The following is a 14,451-nucleotide window of genomic DNA, read 5'->3' as shown; positions in this document are numbered from 1 at the left end:
ATATATAAAGTGATAAATATATATAATCAAGTGAAATAAAGTGCACAATATAATAATCACATACCACCAATACGTGAAAATAATAAAATAGACAAACAGACTTCACTCAACCCTTAAAACAGACTGTTTCAAAAGTATTTCTCCAAACCCCAGGGGAGCGATGATGAAGGCCATGTAAAGAAAAACATTACATAGTGCAATAATGCTAAACACAGTGAAAGTGAAATTATTAAAGGGAGCTCCAAAATTCCTACTCACAATTGAGTAGAAGTATAGAAGCAGTAATCCAAGCAGTGGCAATGATGTCCCTGGATGGTGTGTGGTAGTACAGTAGGATCAGCAATAATAAGAAAATGAGTAATGGGCAGGGTAAGTTTATGGTGTGGTAATAAAACAAGGAATAAATGCTGCACACCACAATATAATAAAGAGATTGATACAGTTAACGGTGCTCCCTTCAATGTACGATCGGCAGCGGCCACTTTTTTGCACATAACAAAGACCTATTAGGTCGACACGTTGTGTATGCTTAAATAAATGTTCACTTTTTTTAAATCCTTGTGCCTCATCTCCTATTTTCCTTGTGTGGCTTTGTGGTAAGTCGCAATCTCACCGCTCTACCGCCCGCGCTGTCAGTCACTTCCGCATCCGTCTTGTTCCTCTGGAGTCACTTTCGGTCACATGAATTCACCCGCTGGAGCCGTCAGGGGATGCCTCTCTGAGTCCTTCCGCAAGCCACGCTCTATGCGTTTCGCTGTGCGCAAATGACGGCATCCTCCTGAAAATTGTGGACCTTCCTTAAAATGTTCCACACTTTCACTGTGTTTAGCATTATTGCACTATGTAATGTTTTTCTTTACATGGCCTTCATCATCGCTCCCCTGGGGTTTGGAGAAATGTAAGAGGGTATAGAAGAAGGTAGAGCCTTAAAGGAGAATGTTATTAGTAATGCAGAGTTTTTTTTTGTTTTTTTTTGGTACTTAAATTTTTTATTCAGTTTAGACAGGAAAGGACAATACAAAATTAGCTTGAGTACAGATTACAGAATGTATACATCAAATACAGTGGTTCACTGGAACCTATACAAATAGAATGCTTATAGCATGTATCTGAGGTACTTCCTTTCTTATTGGTTAGTAAGTTCAAAAAAAAGTTTTATCCACCCATCTGTATACATGACCTGATTTCTCCTAATCAAATTAAATCAACTTGGTGTAGTGGTGGGTCTAGATCCTAAAGTATTAAGAGGGAGGAAGAAATGGGCAGCAGAAAAAGAAAAGAAGAAGATGGGGGAGGGAAAAGCGGGGGGGAGGGGAAGGGTGGTAGGCTGGCCCATGGGTCCTCCCCAGTGCTGCGTCTCAAGCCCGTCCGGGCCTCATAGTTATCCATGGGTCCCAGGTCCTGTAGAAACTGTCAGTGGACTGATATAAAAATGCCGTAATTTTTTCCATTTCCATAACCTCACTAATTCTCCTTCCAACTGCACGTTTGGAGGGAGGGGCCAATTTCTTCCAGGAGGCCGCAATAGTGCATCTGGCTCCCGTGAGAATAAAAGATATTAGTCTTCTCATCGGAGGGTCTATATCTGCCACCGGTTTAGCTAATAATAAGACCAGTGGATCTATAGGGATCTGGAGTTCTGTGATCTCCTCAATGATAGATTGAATCATTTTCCAATAATTCTGGACAACCGGACATGTCCACCATATGTGGGCCATGTCTCCCTTTTGTCCACATCCCCTCCAACAGAGGTCAGACACCAGAGGGAATATCTGTTTAAGGTGTGCTGGGGTGAGGTACCAATAATACATGATTTTGTAAATGTTTTCTTTGATTGTTGTGCATATGGACGTTTTTGATGCAAACTCCCATATGTCCTCCCAATCGTCTTTGTCAATTTCAATATTGAGATCATCGGCCCATCTCATCATATAATCATGGTCTGCGGAGTCCGCTTTTGACTCTAGGCTCCCGTAGATCTTTGTTATTAGGCATTTTTGGTAGATGCCTTTGCTACTTAGCACCTCGAACTCCAACATAGAGGGGAACTCCAACCTTAGGGATAATTTTTGAAGAAAATGCCTAATTTGGAGTTACTTAAATAAATTTAGATCTGGTATCTCATATTTAGCTCGAAGCTCCTGAAAGCTCAATAGTTTACCGTTATTTAACAGGTCAGCAATTACCCTGATACCCCTTGCTTTCAATTGATTGAATTAATTAGAATCGCAACCTGGGGGGAACTCCGGGTTGTCAAACAGTGGAGTAAGCTGTGAGACGGGGGATAGCAAGCCGAATTTATTTTTGTTTTGTGTCCAAATCTCCCACGTATGTCTCATCGCTTCGAGTTCTATTTTCTTTGACTGTATCTCTTCTCTCACCAGCCCACAAACCTATTCGCAGAGAAGGCGTTTTCGCATAGTACGTTTCAATAGACAACCAGCAAGTCTGGGTCGGGTCGGTGTTCCAAACCACCACTTGCCTTTACTGGGCTGTTTGGTAGTACTTGAGAACATTCGGAACACCCATCCCCCCCTCTCCCCTCCTCGAGGTTATCATGACCGTTCTGGCCACCCTGGGTCTTTTGCCTTGCCATATAAAGTGGAAAATTTTGTTTTGCAGGTTTTTCAATTCAGGCACTGGAATGCGGACCAGGAGGGTCTGGAAATAGGATAGGAGCCTCAGGAGGACATTCATTTTTACTGATATCATTCTGCCAATCCAGGATATCTGGTGTCCTTCCCATTTGACCAGGTCCTTTTTAATATTTTCAAATAGAGGGGGATAGTTTTTCTGATATAGGGAGTGGTAGAATCTGGTCATGTTAATTCCCAGATACTTGACATGTGTGGGACACCACTTATAATAAAAATGTAGTTTTAATAATTTCAGTTCTTGGTCTCACAAGGTCAGATTTAATGCTTCGGATTTATCGGAATTAATTTTATACCCTGAGATTACTCCAAAGTCAGAGAGTGCCTGTTGGAGATTGGGTAGTGAGGTTTGGTGGTTCTCCAAGGTTAATATTATATCATCTGCGAATAGTGAGATTTTGTCATTTGACTTCCCTATTGTTAAGTAATGCAGAGGTTTAATGGGAAGCCACTGTAAGGACCTCAGGAGAAGTACAGCAGAGACAGACCAAAAAGAAAGGGATATTATTCAAACCACAGTGTATTTTTTTGTTTTGTTTTTATGAAAGTAATAAATTAAGTATACTGTAGAGTTGGGATGAGGGAAGGCCAGAGAGGTTAAAGTTGCAATAGTTGAGATATGAGGGTATGCATGAGCATTTTAGAAAAGGGCAGATTGGGGAAACATAGCGGAGGGAATAATGGCAATATTTACAACAGCCTGAATGTGAGAAGGGACGGGAGGAGTCATATATTACACCAACGCTGCATTTTTGGCAAATTAGGATTAATAATCATTTTTATGTGTCATTTTTTGACTGAGACAATATGGAGCAATTGGGGCTGGTTTAGGTGCCTATGTAGACTTCTCCAACCTATCTTTACATTATAGATTTGTCTGGATGGGTTGATATCATGTACACTTAGATAATCAGTACAGTAATAAATAATTATATAATGTGTATCAAAATGAATTTAGTATGAGAGCTGCCAGAAAGAAATGTCAAGTCTCTAGGACCACAACCAGTCATTGGGGGACCACTGGATGTCCAGGGCCACAATTTTAAGGCCTTCAGTATAGATTGAAGAGAACATATTGTTAATTTAGTAGCAATAAAGTAAATTATGCAGAGTATTTTGGAATGGTAATTTGTTTTCAGTCATTTATTTACAGATTTGAAAACATTTGAGTTCTGTCTTTTTTGTTTCCTTCTGTTAGAGAACTGCCTGAATGAGGGGCAAAACTGGAGCTCTGATATGTCCAGAAGCGGGTTAACTCCTAGCAGCCTAGAAGTGCCAACAAAACATGATTCCATGTTGGATACGTGCCAAGAACCAGTGCCCAATGATGGTGAATTTACCGGCCGTGTACAGCACATAGTACAAACTGGGTCTAAGTATGGGTCAAGCAGAAGATATGAGAGAGATGGCCAGCTTTTTGTCTGTTGTGAGTGTGGTAAAGGCTTCTCATTAGATAGGGAATTTCTCACCCACGTTTGTGCCCACACTAGGGAGAAACCCTTTACCTGTACAGACTGTGGAAAAAGCTTTTCACTGAAGGGGAATCTCCTTTCACATCAGAGTATTCACACAGGAGACAAACCTTTTAATTGTACAGAGTGTGGGAAACGGTTCCGTATTAAGAGGTGCCTTCTCGATCACCAGAGGATTCATACAGGGGTGAAACCATTCACATGCACAGACTGTGGAAAAAGCTTTTCACTGAAGGGGAATCTCCTTTCACATCAGAGTATTCACACAGGAGACAAACCTTTTAATTGTACAGAGTGTGGGAAACGGTTCCGTATTAAGAGGTGCCTTCTCGATCACCAGAGGATTCATACAGGGGTGAAACCATTCACATGCACAGAGTGTGGAAAAAGCTTTTCATGGAAGAGCAACCTCCTCACACATGAGAGGATTCACACAGGTGAGAAACCGTTCAAATGTACAGAGTGTGGAAAAAGCTTTTCACAGAAGAGCATCCTCCTCACACATGAGAAGATTCACATAGGGGAGAAATCGTTCACATGTACAGAGTATGGGAAACAATTCAGTATTACGAGCAAACTGCTTTATCACCAGAAGATTCATACAGGGGTGAAACCATTCACATGTACAGAGTGCGGAAAAAGCTTTTCACATAAGAGCAACCTCCTCGTACATGAGAGGATTCATACAGGGGTGAAACCGTTCACATGTACAGTGTGTGGAAAAAGCTTTTCACATAAGAGCAACCTCCTCACACATGAGAAAATTCACATAGGGGAGAAATCGTTCACATGTACAGAGTATGGGAAACAATTCAGTATTACGAGCAAACTGCTTTATCACCAGAAGATTCATACAGGGAAGAAACCTTTCACATGCACAGAGTGTGGAAAAAGCTTTTCATGGAAAAGCCACTGCCTCATACATGAGAGGATTCACACAGGGGAGAAACCGTTCACATGTACAGAGTGTGGAAAAAACTTTTCACTGAAGAGGCGTCTCCTTTCACACCAGAGTATTCACACAGCGGACAACCCTTTTAATTGTACAGAGTGTGAGAAACAGTTCAGTACTAAGAGGCACCTTCTCGATCACCAGAGGATTCATACATGGGTGAAAACATTCACATGTACAGAGTGCGGAAAAAGCTTTTCACATAAGAGCAACCTCCTCGCACATGAGAGGATTCATAAAGGGGTGAAACCGTTCACATGTACAGTGTGTGGAAAAAACTTTTCACTGAAGAGTAGTCTCCTTTCACACCAGAGTATTCACACAGCGGACAAACCTTTTAATTGTACAGAGTGTGGAAAAAGCTTTTCATGGAAGAGCAACCTCCTCACACATGTGAGGATTCACACAGGGGAGAAACCGTTCACATGTACAGAGTGTGGAAAAAGCTTTTCACATAAGAGCAACCTCCTCACACATGAGAAGATTCACATAGGGGAGAAATCGTTCACATGTACAGAGTGTGGGAAACAATTCGGTATTAAGAATAATCTGCTTTATCACCAGAAGATTCACACAGACAAGAAACCTTTCACATGTACAGTTTGTAGAAAAAGGCTTTTCATGGAAAAGCCACTTCCTCGCACATGAGAGGATTCACACAGGGAAGAAACCGTTCACATGTACAGTGTGCGCAAAAAGCTTTTCACTTGAGAGCAACCTCCTTGCACATGAGAGGATTCATTCAGGGAAGAAACCTTTCACATGTGCAAAGTGTGGAAAAAACTTTTCACTGAAGGGAAGTCTCCTTTCACACCAGAGTATTCACACAGCGGACAAACCTTTTAATTGTACAGAGTGTGGGAAACAGTTCAGTAGGAAGAGGTACCTTCTCAATCACCAGAGGATTCACACAGGGGAGAAACCTTTCACATGCAGAGTAAGGAAAAAGCTTTTCACAGAAGAGCAATCTCCTCACACATGAGAGGATTCACAAAGGGGAGAAACCGGTCTCATGTACAGAGTTTGGGAAACAATTCAGTATTAAGAACAATCTGCTTTATCACCAGAAGATTCACACAGGGAAGAAATCTTTCACATGTACAGAGTGTGGAAAAAGCTTTTCATGGAAAAGCAAGTTCCTCATACATGAGATGATTCACACAGGGGAGAGACCGTTCACATGTACAGAGTGTGGCAAAAGCTTTTCACTGAAGGGGAATCTCCTTTCACACCAGAGTATTCACACAGGAGACAAACCTTTTTATTGTACAGAGTGTGGGAAACAGTTCAGTACTAAGAGGTGCCTTCTCGATCACAAGAGTATTCATACAGGGAAGAAACTATTCACATGTGCTGAGTGTGGGAAGCTGTTCACTACTAAGAGGTGCCTTCTCGATCACCAGAGGATTCATACAGGGGAGAACCTTTTAACATGTGCTGAGTGTGGGAAACAGTTGAGTAGTAAGAGGTGCCTTCTCGATCACCAGAGGATTCATACAGGGGAGAAACTTTTCACATGTGATGAGTGTGGGAAACAGTTGAGTAGTAAGAGGTGCCTTCTCGATCACCAGAGGATTCATACAGGGGAGAAACTTTTCACATGTGCTGAGTGTGGGAAACCGTTCAGCACTAAGAGGTACCTGCTCGATCACCAGAGGATTCATACAGGGGAGAAACCTTTCACATGCACAGAGTGTGGAAAAAGCTTTTCACAGAACAGCAACCTGCTCACACATAAGAGGATTCACACGGGGAGAAACCGTTCACATGTACAGAGTGGGAAACCATTCAGTATTATGAACAATCTCCTTTATCACCAGAAGATTCATACAGAGCAGAAACCTTTCACAGTGTGGGAAAAGCTTTTCTCATAATTGCAACTCGCTCACACATCAGAGGATTCATACAGGTACTAAATTTATACAGGTGATACATTTGCTTTTTCAGATTAGTGTTGGGCAACATACTGGTAGCATAGTAATGTCGTGCTAATAAAAATGGTTGGTAACTCGATACGTAGCATTATTTATTACCATGATATTTATATATGCTGACTGTAGAGAGCTGAGTTGGGGTGTGTCTTTCAAAGAGAGGAGGGGGTGGGTCTCCAGAGAGAGTTGTGAATTAAGTTCTGGAATATAGAGAAAGGAGTGGGGGTAGCTCTAGCAGAGGAGTGAGGACAGGTCTGGCACAGAGCGAGAATTGGGTGGGTCTTACAGAACAAAGTGGGGGCTTGTCTTGCAGAGAAGAGTTGGGGCGGGTCTGACAGAGAGAGGAGTGGGACTGAGTCTTGAAGAGAGAACATTTGGGGTAGGTCTGGCAGAGTACAAGGGGGGTGGATCAGGCAAAAGGTGGATTGGGATGGGTCGTACAGATAGAGCAGTGTGCTGTCTGCTCGGCCAGAGAGAGGAGGATGAAGTTCTGACAGCGAGGAGTAGGCCAGGTTTGGCAGAGAGAAGGGTGGTTGACAGTCTGGCAGAGAGGAGTGGTGGTGGGTCTGACAGAGAGAGAGCAAGAAGTAGGGGCAGGTCTGACCAAAGTTGGGGCAGGTGTGGAAATGAGAAAGTAGTAGAGGTGGGTATGGTAAAGAGAAGTGGGGGTGGGAGAGTCTAACAGAATTCTGGGGAATACAGATACATATATCCAATTGAAAAGTGACCCTACAAATCAATTCTCTAATGAGTTACGAGAGCTACTCATAACATGAAAAGATATCTTAAAGGATCTTAAAGGAAAAATAATTTACATATCTATTAAAGGAGAAGCCGAATCTCACAATATTCTATTTCATACCTAAGATCCATAAAAATTTGACAAATCCTCCTGGAAGTACAATAATATAAACTCCCTAACCTCCAATCTGAGTAGATTGATGTTTACCTAGTACACAAATACGTTAAGTCCCAGAAATCATACTTAAAAGATGCTACTGGTGTATTAATTGCGTTGGATAATTACAAATGGGAGGAAGGAATGATACTAGCTACAGTACATGTGATGTGACATCTCTACACTTCCATAGGACATGAACAGGGGTGTAGAGCCATGAAACATGTATTATACTGTACAAAGATGTTGAAATAAGGAAATAGAATACGGGGAGCTCAAGAGAAAAGAATACAAATAAACAATGATCAGTGACAGTTTTGCACCAATTAAATCAAATGAAAAATAACTTACGGTGGTGGGAGTGTAATATTTTTTTATTTTTTTGCTGTACTCACCCGGCCATGTGTGAGACTAACTCACAAAGTAGGTTCTTTGTACACTGGAGTGTCTCCTTCCTTCAGCTATAGAGTTGTCCTGTTTATTCTCTTCTGTGTATAGTATATACACCTCAACTATAGAGTTGTCCTGTTATTTCTCTGTGTATAGTGTATTCACCAACACCCGGCGTCCTCATGATAGACCCAATAAGGTTGACAGATAGCCGCAGGGAAAGTATAAAAATGCAATTTATTAATTTAAAATAAGAGTAACAAGTTACTCACATGTAAAAATACACCTCCGGTACACGCAGTCGCTTCCAGACCCATTTTCCTTGTGGGATTGTGGGCACAGAGCATGATAGAAATGGATTATAAATATCAATGCAAGATATGAAGACTTTCTTAAACAAATTAGTTCTTTTATATTTCTTTCTCTGGCTGAATTGGTAATCAACCATATATGTGGGTTGGTTTTTTTTTTGAGAGATTAGATTTCACCTTTGTCAGCATTAGAATGTATGCAATGTTAAAATTAATTTGTTTATACAGTTTATTTGATCTTACAAAATGGGTGAAAAGTTCTAATATTCATTCTATTTTTATATTGTCTATGCATAGTCTTGATGAATTGCATGTTTTTTTGTGATTACAAATCATTTTGTTTTTATATCCTTATGTGGTCTGAGATGTCATGAATCATGCATATAGACATTCTTTGCTTTTGGGTCGGTTGTAGGCTTAATAGGATGCATGAGGGTTAAGGTGATTGATTTATCTAAATCACAAATCCAACCAGAGCCCTTTTTTTGCATATAAATGTTCTTGGGGTTGTTCTGACAAATATCTCCAATCATGTCATGTGCATGAGGCTATAATTCTTTAGCTTAATGATTTGTTTTTATACCTTTTTATTTGTTAGTGACAGACTATTGCAAATGAGACAGAACAGTATGCAACAAATGTATTCGCTTCTTATGTTATTGTGATTCTGTAACTATTTGCAATTTGTTTGTCTTGTAAAGTGTTTGTGACTGTTTGAAATTAACTGTGTGGACGTCAGAACCGGTGGCTGATTTGGTTTAGCTTGCTCTGACAGGGCGTGACCAATTCACTTCCGGGTTCGCGTTACACTTAAATACTCTGAGCTGAGGGTTACACACATAGGGACCTTGATAAAGCGCTTGCAGCGCGAAACATGTTGGGCCGTTTTTGCCTCGTTTTTATGGTCAATTAAACATAATTTTGGAGTTACCTTCTCTACTTTGCCTTTGTTCGGGTGGTGCGACGCCAACTTTCTCTTACGAAGAGGGAAACTTTTTGGATCCACCAACTTAATACTCCGGTTCCCCTAGGACTCAATGTGGATATAGATTTGGGAGTGTTCCTTTCCTAATCCATTGTCAGCTAGGATTTGCGTCTTATCCGCAAGGGTAACAATATGGATACATCATCGAGTTCCACAGTCCATTCCCCAATGTTTTACTAGGCTGCTTCCAAGTATACTAATTTTGGACTCCGTGTATGACATTGAGTTTCCCTTTCTGTTTTTAAGCATGTACACTATACTATACAGTAGTTATATTGTATCAACTCATGAAATACCTTTAATTGGTTTTCGGTAATTCATTTAATTAAGAATATCATGCTTAAACCAGAACATATTTAAATATGTTTACATCTTGGTTTCAAGATCTATTAGGCTTATTCTTTGCCTTCCAATACTTTTATATGACTAGACATATTGGCTACTACTATCCACTGTGACATGTCAGTTTGTATTTGTTCATTTGATTGATTTGATCTCCGTTTCCATTTTTACATGTTTCTGTGAAGAAATCAAGGAAAAATAAATAATGTATTCTACGTCTCCTATGCAACTGTCCATTTTTATTTTTGATTTAAAACAACTAGGTAGATTTAGATTAGTAAGCTATCAAGAGTTATAGTCATACTATAGGATTATTCATTTATTATAATGAGCATAATTGTTTATTTTATGGTGTTATCATTGCATATTTATAGACTATGGTCTTTTTAGTTAATCTCTTCCATTTATTATTTGATGTATTAAATGTAATATTTGTGTATAATATGATGTTTCACATTGGATTTTGAGCATATATTGTGTAAACATTTCAGTGCTCGTGCCCCCATACTTTGCATCCTATTCTCCGCTAGATCACAGTGCAAGATGGGAGGTTCTAATTAGATTAAGGGTATTTACAGCTTGTGGGTGGAGATGAATACTCCTGATGAAGTGGTTCTCGCAAAATGCGTAAAGTTTTGGAGCCTGTCGGTGATTGCAAAGGACGTGGAGAGAAACAACAGCAGTTCCCCCTTTCCTCTTAACAGCTGAAACCGAAAACCAGAAGTGACGGAAAGGGACGTACGGACGCAACTGGTGCTCACAGAGCTGGTGGTGAGACTGCAGCCCATCCGGCTCCCTGGACTACACTTTTGCATTACATGCCTGTTTTTATTCTCACTAATGTAAGTCATGAATTTGGAGGTTTTTTTGGTACAGTAAACAGTTCATTTTCTGTCTTCACTATTGTTGTGTCTCTGTCTTCCTGAGCACATCGGAACCACCCACAACATCACCTACCTTGAACTACAGAGTGCCACATATTTTGATACTGTTTATTTACTTCTCCAGAATGTGAGTAGGACCATTGAAGGGCTTATCAATGTGACTTATGACTTGCTACCAACTGAACTGCTCTATTTAGTTCTCTTCTCATATGGTACAGTCCCCCGCTCGCCTTATTTTTGTAACGGTGCTCATCACAAACAGGATAGGACCGCAGGGCTGAGGTGGGGATGTTATAGAACACTGACCAACAACCATGCAATCGCGTCCGGATTGCAGAGTCGTAGTCATGTAGCTGGGTCAGGGTAGGAGAGGTCAGAATAGTCGTGGTCTAGGATAGAAGTTGGATGGTCGTTGTGCCTAGCCGAGGTCCAGGCATCAGAGAAGGTAGAGGTCCAGGTACAAGCTGAGGTCAGAGGTAAACAAAGACAAGGCAGAATGCAAAGTAACAACAGGATTCTTGCGGGAAGCACACAAAATAAACACTGGATTTATGCTCAGCCAATTTGCCTCAGGGCTGGCTGAGCATATAAGGAGCAGGGAGCCAATGGGAAGGCTCCAGGCTGTGAGTCACGCATAATTACAGGTAGGCTGTGTACTGATAGGCAGGGGTGGAGTGTATTACAGCTGTGGAGTAATTGGCAGCTCTAACCCCTCGAGTGCCCCTGGTATTGCGGCGCCGACGTAAAGTGGGAACAGTGATTTCCTCTGTTGCGTCATGGACCGTGAGGGCGGAGTCAAGCCTGGTCCTGGTAGGCGTACTGCGGCGCTTGCACGATGTGTCACCCAACGTGTCACGGGGCGGGACTGAGGTCCAATCCTCACCGTACCCCCACACTTCAGGGATGACCAGGTGTCCCAGGAATTGCTTGGAGGGAAACTTGTGGTGAAAGGCCCGAACGAGCCTTGGAGCATGGCGTTGGTCCATTGGAATCCACAAACGCTCCTCGAGACCGAAGCCCCTCCAATGGACCAGGTACTGCAGCTTCCCTCTGGTGATCCTGGAGTCCAGAATAGTCTGGACCACGAATTCCTGCTGACCTTCAACCAGGAGAGGCTCAGGAGGAGGCGTCGAAGCAGGGAACTGGGAATCCAGGATGAAGGACTTGAGGAGAGAGGTGTGGAAGACAGAAGGAATCCTCATGGAAGCTGGCAACCGTAGCCGGTAGGCCACCGGATTGACCTTCTCGATGACAGGAAATGGGCCAATAAATCGAGGTGCCAATTTTGCTGTAGGAACCTTCTGCCGGGCATACCTTTTGCCCTGAATTGTAGGTAGGTGCTTCACCGCGATGCCGGTCGGCCTGCTTCTGAATGGAGACTGCCTTTCTGAGATTCTCCTGAATCTTTCTCCATGACTCCTGAACATGCAGTATCCTTTTGTCCGCAGCTGGTACCATAGATCCAGGTCCTGCAGTAGGAAGAGCTGAGTGGTGGAAGCCGAAGTTAGAAAGGAATGGTGAGTCCTGAGTCGACTCATTATGCAAATTGTTATGAGAGAATTCGGCCCACGGCAAGGGATCTATCCAGTTGTCCTGGGTATCGGAAATGAAGCAGCGGATGAACTGTTCCAGTGATTGATTCATCCGTTCCGTCTGACCCTTAGTCCGAGGATGATAGCCAGAAGAAAAGTGAAGGGAGATCCCTTGTTGTTTGCAGAAGGCCCGCCACAACTTTTAGATAAATTGTGAACCTCGATCTGACTCAATGACTTGGGTGTCACGGGAGACCAGGTTTATCAACACATTTATACTGGGATCATATGATTGAGCAAAGCCAGGAGGTCAAATAAATTGTAATTTATTTCATGAAAAGACATACCCACAATGTTCCACAATTACAGTCAAAATACACTTACTGGGACGGGGGCAAACAAAATAATTTGTTTCCAGAACGAAATCTTGTAAAATAAAGTTGTAGGAGTAATTTCCCAGGAGCGGGAATTGCTCGCGAAATCCTTGGTCCGTTCTCAAATCTGCCGCTGCTGTAATGGCACTTGGAATCTTTATGAAACTTATGAAGCTTGATGAACCTTAAGATGAATCTGTTTCCTGATGGACTGCGGGAATTCTTATAGGGTTCAGAACCCTATACCTAACAAGAGCAGCCAATCTCTCTGTGGGAATAACTTTTCCCACCTATCCCGGAGTTGCCAATACTTCAGAAACCTGGCATGGGTGGCTTCCTATTCTGCTAAGGGCATGCCCCAACCTTGCGTGTACTGACTGATATGTGTGGTTGTTTTCAAGTGCTGGTTGGTTAAAGTGTGTGCAGTTAGAACCAGAAGGAAAGGGAAGTACTGGGTATACTAGCAGGGGTAAGTAAACAGGAAGACAATAGGTTAATCTTCCACAGATCCCAGATAACTGCACACAGGCTAATAGAATATATAGCACAAATAAAGTTGCTTGTGTTACTACAGGGAGTGGACTGAGGGGGGGGGAACCTGGTAATTGCACCCAGAAGTGGGATAGAGCAATCACCTAAAATGCCCTATGGGCAAAACAATAAACTTTTATTCAACATCTATGTAGACGCACATTGTCACAACGCAAAAAATCAGTGAATAATAAATACAACTAAAACACAGGCACGGGTATGTAAGGAGGTGGTGGTAGGATAAATATCAGATATACCACTGCTTAGATAGATACCTCCATTAATAGCTCCGATAGGGGTGGTAGGCGGTGAAGGTAAATATACCTAATGAAAACTAGCAATATATGCTGGTGAATCACCTGAAGCCTGGGAGGGTGTAATGGATGTCTGTTATGCAGCTAGTATGGTGGTACCGGAGGAATGAGCCTCAGTCACTGTGGGTCATGAGAGCTGCAGATAAATGCGGTTGCGTTTCACATTGCTCTATCGAATGCAATGTCACCCCGTGCAGCTTATGCAGTCCCTACTCTCCTGTCTCACAGAGCGGCAAGTGCCGGTATAGTGCTCAAAATCTGGCAAAGTAGCTGCGGTTAAGAGTACCCGGTACAGCAACTGACACCCTCCCTTCCCTGTAAAGGAGCGATCTCACCCGTGACCTCCGACGTCAACGCGGTGACGTCATCCCGACGTACGTTTCGCGCTCGGGGGCTGGCGCTTTCTCAAGGTAGGAGGTCCGTTGACGTCGGAGGTCACGGGTGAGATCGCTCCTTTACAGGGAAGGGAGGGTGTCAGTTGCTGTACCGGGTACTCTTAACCGCAGCTACTTTGCCAGATTTTGAGCACTATACCGGCACTTGCCGCTCTGTGAGACAGGAGAGTAGGGACTGCATAAGCTGCACGGGGTGACATTGCATTCGATAGAGCAATGTGAAACGCAACCGCATTTATCTGCAGCTCTCATGACCCACAGTGACTGAGGCTCATTCCTCCGGTACCACCATACTAGCTGCATAACAGACATCCATTACACCCTCCCAGGCTTCAGGTGATTCACCAGCATATATTGCTAGTTTTCATTAGGTATATTTACCTTCACCGCCTACCACCCCTATCGGAGCTATTAATGGAGGTATCTATCTAAGCAGTGGTATATCTGATATTTATCCTACCACCACCTCCTTACATACCCGTGCCT

General features: G+C 42.5%; 2 protein-coding genes across 2 annotated transcripts in view; both read left to right on the top strand.

The window, feature by feature from the left end:
- The window catches only part of LOC142488326 (uncharacterized), a 188,686-nt gene that overhangs the window by 40,871 nt on the left and 133,364 nt on the right, over positions 1-14,451 (top strand).
- On the top strand, positions 1,391-5,728 carry LOC142488347 (uncharacterized). The gene is made up of 2 exons (XM_075588751.1): positions 1,391-2,754; positions 3,853-5,728. The coding sequence occupies exon 2, from the start codon at positions 3,891-3,893 to the stop codon at positions 5,724-5,726; it is 1,836 nt and encodes a 611-aa protein (XP_075444866.1). The 5' UTR covers positions 1,391-2,754; positions 3,853-3,890; the 3' UTR covers positions 5,727-5,728.

Source organism: Ascaphus truei, chromosome 2, assembly GCF_040206685.1.
Source record: "Ascaphus truei isolate aAscTru1 chromosome 2, aAscTru1.hap1, whole genome shotgun sequence".
In the NCBI taxonomy this organism is placed as follows: domain Eukaryota; kingdom Metazoa; phylum Chordata; class Amphibia; order Anura; family Ascaphidae; genus Ascaphus; species Ascaphus truei.
Note: the sequence above shows the minus strand (reverse complement) of the source record. Positions and strands in the feature narration are given on the sequence as shown.

What these genes read in the sequence shown, in the direction of transcription:
- LOC142488347 (XM_075588751.1), top strand. Translation starts at nt 3,891, where the DNA reads ATGTCCAGAAGCGGGTTAACTCCTAGCAGCCTAGAAGTGCCAACAAAA.